The sequence below is a fragment of the Eublepharis macularius genome, chromosome 8 (assembly GCF_028583425.1).
Source record: "Eublepharis macularius isolate TG4126 chromosome 8, MPM_Emac_v1.0, whole genome shotgun sequence".
NCBI classification, from domain to species: domain Eukaryota; kingdom Metazoa; phylum Chordata; class Lepidosauria; order Squamata; family Eublepharidae; genus Eublepharis; species Eublepharis macularius.
In genome coordinates this window covers 69,013,277-69,025,886 of record NC_072797.1, presented here as the reverse complement: position 1 = coordinate 69,025,886, position 12,610 = coordinate 69,013,277, and the positions used below count along the sequence as shown (strand labels likewise).

Sequence of the window (12,610 nt, the reverse complement as noted above, 5' to 3'; positions counted from 1 at the left end):
AAGTTAAAGGGTGCTTTTTTTTTCTTCACAGCCGCATTGAGCACTTAAAATCTCAGAATGATTTATTGACAATAACTTTGGAAGAGTGTAAGAACAATGCTGAGAGGATGAGCATGTTGGTTGGAAAATATGAATCCAATGCCACAGCCCTCAGGCTTGCATTGCAGTACAGGTATGTGAATGGGAGAATGTGAAAGACAAAATGAATGTGGGGGGGGTATGCTTTCTTATTCCAACTTGTGTATGAGTGATTGCAAGGTTTTCAGTTGCATAGAATGCATTTTTCCCTTACCCTTTTACGTTAATGTTCTGTAGACAGCAAGTAGCTGTATGAGAATAGAGAGCAGGAGTGCAGCTTTTAATTTCACAACTATTGGCTGTGGGTTGTGGCAAGTGTATTGGAGAAAGAGAAGGAAGACCAGTTTGTACTGATGTTATCATTACTGGAAGAGTCGTTTGACAGGCAAGTTCCTTAATTACTGTTTGTCTCCAACTCACACCTGCACATTCATTTCCCTGCAGGTTGTTCCTTACCCTGTTTTTAGAAAAGTGCCTGTGTGTTGGTTTTACAAATGGATCAGTAAGATGATCCACACTGCTCAAGGAGCTGAGTCAAGTCATGTGTTTTATAAGGGAAGCAAAAGATAGCTTGTACTGTGCACAAGCAAAAAAAGCCTATGGGAAGGATCTTCCTCACCCCTACCCGTGGTGACCTGTTAACCGCTGAGACTGAACCAAACTCTACTAATGAGTTCCTCCCAAGTAAAATACCTTCTTGTCTTCTCATGTTATAATTGGCTACAGTGATCTTTGATAACCAGGAATACTGAATATTTAAAACAAACATGATTGATATTCAGACATACTGTGATTGAACTGTTACTTTGCATGCAAGTTGAGCACCTCACTGGATCATTTTGATGTTTTTATTCCAAATTTAAATTACATAGCATGCTGAGCAGCTTTGTGCCTGTGCAGTAGCTGGTTCTACAGGCTTCCCTTCTTGGGTTGTTTATATTTGATGTAGGGTCATAAGAACTTGAAGGCAGCCAATCAGAGCAGCTCTTTATCATGACATTCTATGAGAGCCACCTGATTGCTCAGGAAATTCTGAGACTTTCCCTAAAAACAACAGCAATCATGAGACAGTTCAAGTATGTGCATGTGCAAAATATTCCTAATCTGAAGTTTGCATGCGTTTTCTGTTTAAAGCACTGCCATGACAGACAGAAGCCACACAGCTTTGAGACACCTCTATTCTCAGCAAAGATAGTTTAACAAGTGGAGGGAAGAGGGCTGCAGTTCCCATGAGACAGTGTGAGAACGCAGTTGTACAAATTCAGCCACATCCAGACAGTTCACCTGCTTTGGCCATTTTTTGTATTTTAAGAATATGGCAAACTATAGGGAGGGATACAGCAGTGGCCAGTAAGGGAAATCTGCAAGAAAGTAGTCAGAGACCACTTGGGCACTGTTCACTTTTTAGCACACTGGAGTATGTTCAAGCTGTTCAGTTGTGCAAAACACAACTGGCAAATAGACCACATGCTGAATAGGCAGGTGATCAGGTATTCCTGGGATAACCCAATGGGAATGGAGAAGGTCTCCAGGATCATTTTTCTGTCTCCATTGGCTCTATTTTGTGTATCCAATTTTATACTGTAAGCAGTATAAACTGCTTTACAGTATTATTTACTGCCAGGACAGTGTGAAGAGCAGCCATGTTGGACTGACTCCTGTTATGAACTGCAGGGAAGTTATTCCAGATTATCATATTTTTGGTGTCTAGTCTTAATGGGGTTTCATGGGGGTTTTAAAAGTAATGCTGTCCTTTCTACCTTAAGATATTTGTTAATTCAGTTCAGCCTATCCCACTCACCACCCTGCAGTTCAGTTATTAATTAAAGAAGGTAGGGCCTGGCTCAGATCACCATGCTTAAGTGAAGTTTCCCTGCTAACCGGGAGGAAATGACAGATTCAGTTACTGGTAACCATTACTCTTGGCCTATGTTGATTTTTACCTCTCTGTGTTACATGTACTAACTGGGTTTTTCTTTTACACAGTGAACAGTGCATTGAAGCCTATGAGCTGCTGCTAGCATTGGCTGAAAGCGAACAGTCTCTTATTCTTGGGCAATTCAGAGCTGCAGGTGTCGGGTCTGTTGGTAAGAGCTCAGTGAATCCCTTTCTCTCTGAATCCCATACATTACTTTACTTGTTTGCCTGTCTATGCATTTTTATTGGCCCTCCAGGCAATGGGTTCAGCTGCTGTGTTAAACAGGATGCTGGACTAGATTGACCATTGGTCTGATTATTTTTTCTTTACGTTCTTATTTTTATCCTGCCCTCAGGGCAGCATACATTGTCGATTTTATACTCACAACAGCCCTCGGTAGGTTAGGCTGAGAGAGACTGGCTGGCTCAAGGTCAAGTTTCCAAAGGAAAAGGGTCAGAGCAAGATTCAACTGCAGACCGACATGGCTACCTACCTGAAACATTTTGTTCCAGATCTCTCGTAATAGAATCCACCCCACCATACTGGCTCTGTCATCCTCAAAGGGTAGTATGCCACAGTGAATCACCTCAGGATATCTCAGACAACTTCCCACTGTTTTTGTTCAATCACAGCACCCAAGTAAAATTTTTGGTCAGGAATTCAAAGAATTCTAAGCATATTGAAATAGCCATAGGAATACTATAGGAAGTTTACTTCTTGCAACTAATTTACTTCAAGCAATAACTATATACAAAGAATAGTGAACCATATAAAAACTTGGAATCTGATTGCATAGTTGCAGAATAGATGCTCTGTAACTTGCAGCATTTTCCAGTGGTCCTAGGAGTGGGACAGTCCTTACTCTTGGGATATAGCTCCTCCTCTCCGAAGGCAGGGTCAGTCAGCTGATTTTGATCCCAGAGGGGAGGAGCTTATCCCTGGAATCGCCCTGCCTTCCGAGCAGGATGTCTTAAGCAACACTCTTTAGAGCGCAGCGATCGGTGAAGAAGAAACTGCCAGATACAGGCAGTGCGGAGCTCGCACGGGAAAGGAAAGGCCCTACCACCCTACCCCACCCCCATATCACTTTGGAGCGACTGCAAACATTAGAGCTGACGGCCCTAGGTCCTCCTAGGTTTCACGGCCGCAACTGCGAAGGCAAGCAAAGAGCCAACAGTCCCTAGGTTCTCCTAGGTTCCATGGCTGCAACCTCAAACTCCACTGAGGTTCCCCACCTACAGGCTGGGAGGAGCCCCCCCCCCCGCTCAGACAACCAGAGGGTGTGGTGTTTAAGTCTGTGGTAGCCTGTTATGGAGACTCATGTTTCAGGGAACTCCCTCAGGCTTGGTAGGAGCAGCCTCCAGCAGCAGCAGAGGAACTCCGGCAGCCCCAACTGAACCGCAGTAAGACTGATCCAGCAGAGAATGGAGGCTGCGAAATGAAGGGGGGAGGAGAAAAGAGTCGCGGAAGCCTCCAAGCCAGCTTGCACCAAATGAAAGGGAGCCTTTTATTTCTCCCTCTTTCAGTCGGATTTTTCTGAGGTGCACCTTTCACTTTTGTTTTCTCCCTTTGACGGAAAAAAAAATTCTATTGGCAGGAATGTCAGTAATGGCACGCCTCAGCCATTTTCCAGGCCCCAGAAAACCCAAATCCGCGGCCTAGATGTGCCAAACTCCCAGGCCTCAGCTCCCTTCTGAGCCTCTCAACAGGCCAGTGAAAAAGAGAAGGCCCAAGGGCCTGCCTGAAAATTCCTGTTGGATGGAATGCCAGCAAAGCCACCAGCCAGAGAGTACAAATCTCTGAGGCCTAGGAGGTGCCAAATTCCCAGACCTTGGCCCTCTCCTGGGCCTCTCAACAGGCCAGTAAAAGAGAGAAGGTCCAAGGGCCTGGATCCATCAAGCAAGGATGCCTGAAAAAATTTTCTGCCGGCAAAATTGCCGGCAAAGGCAGGCCTAGCCACCTCCCAGGCCATTGAGAGCACAAGCCTGCAACCTAGACTTGCCAAATTCCCAGGCTTCGGCCTACTCCTGGGCCTCTTAACAGAAGTGAGCTGCTGTAACATTGTAGTTCAGTGATTGGGCCACAAATTCAGCACTCTGCTGGTTCAAATTCCATAATTGCATGAGGTCAGTAACTGGCCTTGGGTAAACCTCCCTTCTCAGCCTCAGCTACCCAATAATATTGGGGGAGGATAATGATAATTCTGATCTTATCACAGCTCTGATTGGTACTGATTTGCCCTGAAGTGCGGTACATAAGCACAGTTGTTGTTATTTAACAAACCTACTGGCATAGATCAAGATGGAAATAAGGAATCCTAAGAAGTCCTGAAGGAGTACCAACAAGTAGCCTAGCACCTGGACCTTTAATGGGCGAGAGGGTCAACCTGGGGGGGGGTCCAACTCCAAGGTAGGAAAAGGGATGGGATCCTCCCACCCCTATCTTAAAGAGACAAGTGCCATTGAGAACACAGCCCTCTGTTAAGCCTCCAACCGGAGGACTCCTGAGCTACCGGGTTCTCCCTCAGCCAAGGCAAAAAAGGGGAAATGTTAAAAGAAGGAAATTTTCCCTAGTATACATAGTCACTCCAAGGCAAACAAGATATTTCCCCAGGAGCTGTATTCTAGATTGCTCCGTAAGGTATTGAGGACCCAGAGTTCCCAGAAGGGTTGGAGAGGATCCTCCCCAAAATTGGGAGCAACTCTGCCAGGGATTTCCCTTTCCAGTAACCTTTTATACCTGAAGAAGGCTAAGAGGGAAACTCCAACAAAACCCCAAAAGCTAACCACTCTATTTCCTTTTTTCTAAGTCTTATACACTGATTCCAGAGACTACTAAGAGGATTAAGTTGCCAGCAGTAGATGATCCAATAACCAGCCTGCTGTCTAATCCCGTTCTGCCCACTGACACAGATAGCCATACCCAAGGATTCCTGTATCAGGTGGTTTAAACTGGCTCTGTAGAGAAACTTGGAAGCTTCTACTACATTTCTCAAAGCATGGGCAACAGCTTTGCTTTTGGCTAGAGTCGCATTTTCTTGGGCCTCAGACCTGGCTGCAGTGAGCAGCAAGATCCTCAAAGAGCTGAAGGACAGAACGTGCACTTCCTTAGATGCTCTGCTATGGTCAACAACAACCATGGGTTCAACATGGCAGCCAGGCACAACACTTGGCTTAGGAACTAGAACGTCGACCCTTAGGCCCAAGCCAAAGTAACTGTGGTTCCCTTCAAAGATATCAACCTGTTTAGAGAAGCTCTGGATAAAGAAAAGTAGAAAGTCTTTCCCTCAAAGAAGAAGGAAGGAAATTCAAGGAAGAGGCTTTAGTTCTTTCGAGAGCCTAAGTATCCTTTCCACTCATGATGCTCTAGACCATTCAAGGAAGGTCACAGACCAAACATTGAGAGGAGAGTAGTCCCTCCTCAAGAAATCCAGTTGGAATACCAAGGGATCTGAGAAGGGAACTCAGCGTGATCACGCTAAGGCAGCAGACACAAGTGTGATTGGAAGGCACTTACAATGCTTTGCAAAACCTTAGCAGCAAACAGTAAGCGACAGGTGAGTTCCGGATACAGTGATTAATGGATATTCACTGGAAATTCAACTCTGTACCACCTGGGTTTTTTCCTCCAGATCCAAACGAATTGATCAAATAAAACAGACACATAAGTACAAGAAAGTTCAGAATGAAAATGCGCAAATTTGTCTTGTCTGCCATTCAGAAGGAAGATTGTCTGGCTTCCATCAATCTCTCAGAGGCACTTTCAATAGAGGGCTCTGCCTTTTGACCTGAAAGCACCACCTTAGGTGTTCACCAGAATCCTAGTAGCACTGGTAGCACGGCTAGACTGCAGAGAATGGCTCCTTTCCCGTATCTGGACCACATCTTTGTCAAGAGAGCCAGTTTGGTGTAGTGGTTAAGGACGCGGGACTCTAATCTGAAGAGCTGGGTTTGATTCCCCACTCCGCCACTTGAAGCCAGCTGGGTGACCTTGGGCTAGTCACAGTTCTCTGGAGCTCTTTCAGCCCCACCCACCTCACAGGGTGTTTTGTTGTGGGAATAATAATAACTTAGTAATTATTAACTTAGCAAACTGCTCTGAGTGGGCATTCAGTTGTCCTGAAGGGCGGTATATAAATCAAATATTTTTGTTGTTGTTGTTGTTGTTTCATCCCTGCTACAGCGGGTAGAAGCGATGAAATTGATGGTAACCTGTTTACGGGATCATGGATTCACGATCAACAAAGTAAAGACCAGTTTTACTTCCAACCCAGTAAATATTGCACCTGGGGATAGTGATAGACAGGGCTTAAGACAGAATTTTTGTGTCACAGGAAAGGCAACAAAGATCCGGATGATGGTGGCAGAGTTCTTAAGGAGCCAGAAAGTGAAAGTGATGCTACTAGCTCAGCTGCTGAGGATGAGAGTATCCTATCAGGATGTCCTTCAAGGGGGAAGGTCCGTGCATTCCATAGAGTCATGTTACCATACCAAGAGGTGTTAGAGCAAGAGGTTCAAGATAGTTAGCTTCTATCTTCTGCCAGAGATCATCAAACTGGAGACCAACTGGTGACTGGATCTTGTCAGATACCATGATGGCATCCCACTCGGAACCAAAAAGAATGGTAATGACCACGGACACGAGCCCATGGGGCTGGGGAACCCACACCCAGGGAAGAATGACATAGGGCATCTGGTTGAAGAAGAGATGATCAACAGTGTAAACCCTTTTAGAACTCAGAGCTATTAAACTGGATCTGGTGGAATTCCAGGATCTTCCCACAGGTCACCGCATGACGAAGGTTCAACTCAAATCTCCTTGGGACAGAGAGTGCCCTTTTCCATGTTAAGTAGGTAGAACAGAGGGTACATAATTCTGGCATATCAAGCCAGAGGTTTGGAGATGCCTGAAGGCGATCACTCATTATGCACTACAGGATAGATAAGTTGGCCGCCACTGAGGCAGCTTTTGACAGGAGGGTACTACAACAAACCCTCTAGACCTGGAAGCTGGACGACCCACCCTGGGGCACAATGCTTTTGTATGTCCCAAGAATACGGACTGCCCCAATCCTAAAACCACCGGAGAATGGAAGATTTGTTTTCACTTACCGTGAAGCTTCCTTTCTCGGTGGACCAGAAGTGGGGTAGTCCTACCTATTCGAGTTTCTTGGGGCACTTCTAGGTTTGGATGGAGAATTAGGACAGTGGTCTTCCTTCCACAGGGGAGGGACCTTACTATTTTTTAAAAAAAGTTGAGGGAAGTGGTTTTCTCTCATGGTATTGTGATGGGGAGTCAGGGCTTGGGAACAGACTGGCGATACCAGGGATAAGCCCCTCCCCTCTGGGATCAAAATCAGCTGACTGACCCTGCCTTCGGAGAGGAGGAGCTATATCCCAAGAGTAAGGACTGCCCTAACCCTGGACCACCGAGAAAGGAAGCTTCACGGTAAGTGAAAACAAATCTTCCGTTTTCTGTTTTGCCCACAGAAAAAAATGATGCATAATTAGAAATCTCATTGAAGTCAGCTGCATGATTTTCAGTTGAGATGGATTGATATTTGGCTGAGAGGAGGAAAATTGGCTTTAAAATTAAACATTCAAATGCACTTTGCCACCTCTTTTAAGCATTTTTAGACATTTCTGCACTTGTATGTGTGTTTAATTTTTAAAGTCTAATTGCCTTTGCAAAGTCCTGTCCATCAACAATTAAAAGTTGCTTATCCCATTGGAAAATTACTGATAAGTATGTGTGAGTGGGAAATTTGAAAGGGCTATGTAACAGACATTTTCAAGTTCTGCCCTCCAGGACAACCAATCAACCAATCACTTTCAAATCGTGGATTGGAATGTCGAAAAGGGGAAAGGAAGAAGAGTTTGGCAGTTTAACTGCTGACCAAGTAACAGAACTAGGGGTTGTTGGATTTTGGTGGGAGAAGGGTTAGGAGGTTTTCTAGTTAGGCAAGGAGTTATGGGCTTACAGTTCTTGCTGTTCTTGTCAAAAACACTTAAAAGTTAAAACCCTTTCTATTCTGAGTCCAAATCAGTCAAACAAGAAATCTGTTTGATGTATTGTCGAAATGACCTACATCTTTTCCACACTGTGACACTGAGAGATCTCTGTCTTTTAGTGCTACACCTCTGAAGATGCCAGCCACAGCTGCTGGCAAAACGTCAAAAACTACAATGCCAAGACCACGGCAATACAGCCCGGAAAACCCACAACCACCAAGAAATCTGTTTGGTTACAGTTATCTTTTCTCAGGCCCCTGCTCTCCAGTAGCTTTGTTACTGTAATACTGAGGGCTAAACTAAATGTGACACTGAACTTGTGGCTGCCACGAATTTGCCACCACCATTTTAAAGTGATTTTAAAATGCTTTGAGGCCCTGCACAGAGCTCTTTGCCCCCATCCAGCACCCTCTCAAATGCCAAAACAGCTGCAGGGGTAAAGAAAACACAGACACAATGAAGCCATGCATACCATGCATAAACATGTTTCTTAGCTGTTTTCATGAAGCCCACTGTGTGGTTCCTTCAAACCAACAGTCCCCTTATAATAGGTCAGGTGAATTCCGGATAGCAAGAGAATGCCAAATCCAGACATTGCCTTCATTGATTACCAGAAGACTAAGCAGTCCCAAAAGCCTCAATTATAAAAATAAAAGTATAAAAAATAGGAAAAACAAAATAAGTTTGTAGAGTATGAAATTTAAGTTCCTAGATCTGGTGATGGGGTATTGTCACAGTCTATACTTTTGTGTATTGGGCTGAAGGGAGAGAAGCTTGACATCATATTATACTATGAATATTTGTTATATTTTGGCTGGATTTGGGAAACTGTTGAATTAATGGTGGTGGTAGAAGATGCTTTCAAGTCATAGCTGGCTTATGGTGACCCCTGCTGGGGATTTCAAGGCAAGAGACTAACGGAGGTGGTTTGCCATTGCTTGCCTCTACATAGCGAACCTGGACTTCCTCGGTGGTCTCCCATCCAAGTACTAACCAAGGCCCACCCTGCTTAGCTTCTGAGATCTGACAAGATCTGACTTGCCTGGGCTATCCAGGTCAGGGTTGGTTCAATAGGATGAGCCAATTTGTATGTCATTCCTGTGAAGCATGTGGGAGAGTTATGTGAGCACACTAAGAAAATAATTTTGTCAAGGGAAAATGTGTACATCCGTAATGGAAGTGCACCTGTTTGTTTTGTAGTGGTCCTTTTCAGCTCATTGAACTGACAATATCAAAAAGAGTCCAGTAGCACCTTTAAGACTAACCAATTTTATTATAGCATAAGCTTTCGAGAATCAAGTTCTCTTCATCAGATGCCTGATCAAAACTGGGGTTTTTGATCAGGCATCTGATGAAGAGAACTTGATTCTCGAAAGCTTATGCTATAATAAAATTGGTTAGTCTTAAAGGTGCTACTGGACTCTTTTTGATTTTGCTACTACAGACTAACACGGCTAACTCCTCTGGATCTATGAACTGACAATGTGATGTTTATAATACTGGATTGTTGGAGGTGGAAGGAGTCTTCAGGGACAGAAAATATTAGTTTTCCTGGCTGTAGTGTGACATGGAAACTACTTGTTTTAAAATCTAATTTATAGCGCCAGCTAAATGTGCATGAAAGCTTTTAAGGACCAAATGACCAGCTGGCTCTGATTTCACAAGACAGACAACTTTACTCCCTTCTTGCAGAAAGCTGGAAAGTCAATGATCCAGAGTTTCTGTGGGATTTTGTTTTTGCATCTCTTCTTGTTGACCAAGCAAGCTTTTTGTATAAATGTACTTTTCTTTGTAAGGGATTTGTTTGTTTTTAAAACAAAGCAAATTCCCAAAGCAGTGGACAAAACAAGTAGCAAGAGATTTTTTTAAAAAAAAGTTTGATTTAAATGAGAAAAAAAGTATATTAAATTACCAGCTTAAGTAAAAGGCAACAAGAGCCTTATTAGAGACTAATTGGAAATAAGAAAAATCTTCAGTTTACCACTAAAACCTAAAGAGATACATGTAAGTAAAGCCCTACAAATATGCCTAGGAATACTGGTCTTAATCTTATACCAGACTGTAATGGGGTGTGTTTGTATAAGGAATTGTAAGTTTGTCTTCTATTTTAATATACTGTGTATGTGTTGCATAAGGAAAAACATAATGAGTACTTGTTTCCACTCCAGATGACAACTGTGACATTTCTGTCTGTCTTACTGGCTGCTTAAACTTATCTATAAAAGACCACTTCCTTGTAAACTTTGTGTTGTTTTCAGATGTACTAAACAGGTTTCCTGTAACAGCTATGCACAAGGCAATGTGCAATGATATAAAACAGTAAAACAGCTACAGAAATATTTTTGTTGGTTTTAATGGTTTTTAAGATGTGATTTGATTATGTTTTAATTTGTTAACCACCTAGGTGGCCCTTATGAGAACAGAAAGGTGGGCTGTACATTTTATAAAAGAAAAATAAATAAAATCGTTAAGCAAAGCAGTTCATTCTCATCAGCAGAACAGAAACAGTATGGTGATTTTCAGCAGCTGAAACAGTTTTGGTGGGTGGGTAGATGAAAGGATAGGGGTGGGATTTAAAGGATAACTGACTTTATGCTGCTGCACATAGTTTAACAAAAGAGAGTCAGGAGATCTGCTATGGTTATAATGACCCTTAGGCATGTGCATGCAGTTCCGTATGTTCATCATGCCATCTTGCCTTTTTCTTCTGATCTCATCTCATCATTGACTAGTCCAAAATTTCCCCCCAAGCTTTGGGAGGAAGTTGTCAGGCAGTATACGAGATGATTTTCTTGAAAGAATGAGTTCAGAAGCCAAGCTATTCATGGGGAGCGCACCACACAGCCCTTTAGATAATTGCCTATTAGTCTCTTATAATCGAGTTTTATTTTAGCACATCATTAACAAGGTGCTAATGTCCTAGTGGATGCGCAGATGTCAGCTGAAAGCTCGTTTCAGTCACATTAATTGTTGTTATCCTCTCCAGCACTATGTGGCTCTGATCATTTGCTTGCAAACAGGGGACCAAACAGGTGATGAAAACATCACCCAGATGCTTAAAAGAGCTCATGACTGCAGGAAGACAGCTGAGAATGCAGCCAAAGCCCTGCTGATGAAATTGGATGGTAGCTGTGGAGGAGCCTATGCAGTCACTGGCTGCAGTGTGCAGCCTTGGGAGAGCCTGTCATCCAACAGCCACACCAGGTAACTATGGCTCATTGAGTCTGTTAATCCCCAGGCCTTTGGTTTCAAAGCTGAGTAGATTATGTTGTTTTCCATTTATTTATCTATCTAACCTCCAGTCAACCTGCTAGGTCGTATTGTTGCTTGCAATAAATCACTTCAATACCTCAGTTGCTGAACTTTGTTCAGATTTGAAACAGGCTTAGTGCAAAAAAGAATTTTGTGTAGATTTGTTATAAGTGGGTGATTCTGATCCGTCTAATAAAGAGTAAGCCCATATCATATGTTTTACTTCAGTGATTTCTCTGCCCTTTATTTTTCATTGCTGTCTTCTCTCTTAAACGTAAAACATAGTAGCACTTGCTTAACTGTATTATAAGAAGGATTTTCAACAACTGTGATGTTTTGGAAATTTTCTTTTCAGAGTTTAGATTAACTGCACATCGGTTTTAATTGCATAAATACATTTTGTGTATATGGGAAGACCAGGTGTAAAAACAGTATTTACCTGCCAGCTTTTAAAAAAGCTGCAAAAAACATCTACCAATAGATAAGGTATTTGGAGAGCAGAATAGAATTAGCAGTTTCAGATACTGGATTTGTTCCTAGGGCTATTTACATAGTCAGACATATAAAAAATGTTTATTCTGCGTTCTCATATGTCAGTTTTTTTACCTACAGGGTTGAATTAGACTTCCATAAAGGTGAATAACAAATTCTCTTTTAGCACTGGGATTTAAAATTGTTGTGTACTTGCTTATAAGAAACCTGGCATATAAACAACAGAATGAAAAGGAAATACTGGTTGGTGACTGAATATATCCACCAATAAAGAGTACGTCTGTACAAGCTTATTGAATCTCTCTGCCGAACTGTGTGCAGATAGTGTAACTCATAGGAGTGGTTAGAACTCTTTGTAAAAGAATGGGGGATCTTTCTCCTTGGCAAAGACTTTTCATGTCAAAGTGAATAATTTCCTCTGTAGTTTGAAATCCCCTCAAAATGGGGTTTTGTAATGGAACTGTTGACCCAGACTTAACTCCAGCATCAGGAATGAGTTGTTGAATGTCAAACTGCAGAGCACATTACTGGGAACAAATGCACAGGCAACCAATGGTGACAAGAGGATTGAAGATAGTAAAAGGGAGCAACTACAGTGAAATGGGGGGAAAATTACAGAAGCTGTTACTAGTGAAGTGAATAAAAATAATAGCTGGCATTTCAATTTATTGGGCTGGCAACATCCCAGCAACACTACCAATCCCTTTGTGAAAACAGAAAAAAAAATCTGTAAACCACACTGGGTCTCACTGGCATGAAAAGTGGAAGAAAAAAAGATTAAGAACTTGTAATTGTTTTAATGGTGAATGCCTAGCTGTGCTCCTAGAAGTTGTGATTGATTGCCTTTTTTAAAAAAGGG

The 12,610-nt window shown here is 42.7% G+C and overlaps 1 protein-coding gene across 2 annotated transcripts in view; it reads left to right on the top strand.

The window, feature by feature from the left end:
• Positions 1-12,610, top strand: part of MCC (MCC regulator of WNT signaling pathway) — a 301,701-nt gene that overhangs the window by 257,063 nt on the left and 32,028 nt on the right. For both annotated transcript variants that reach the window (XM_054987477.1, XM_054987478.1), the window contains 3 exons: positions 32-172; positions 2,065-2,165; positions 11,028-11,211. In XM_054987477.1, the coding sequence (XP_054843452.1) occupies positions 32-172; positions 2,065-2,165; positions 11,028-11,211 (426 nt within the window). The remainder of the gene's footprint in view (positions 1-31; positions 173-2,064; positions 2,166-11,027; positions 11,212-12,610) is intronic.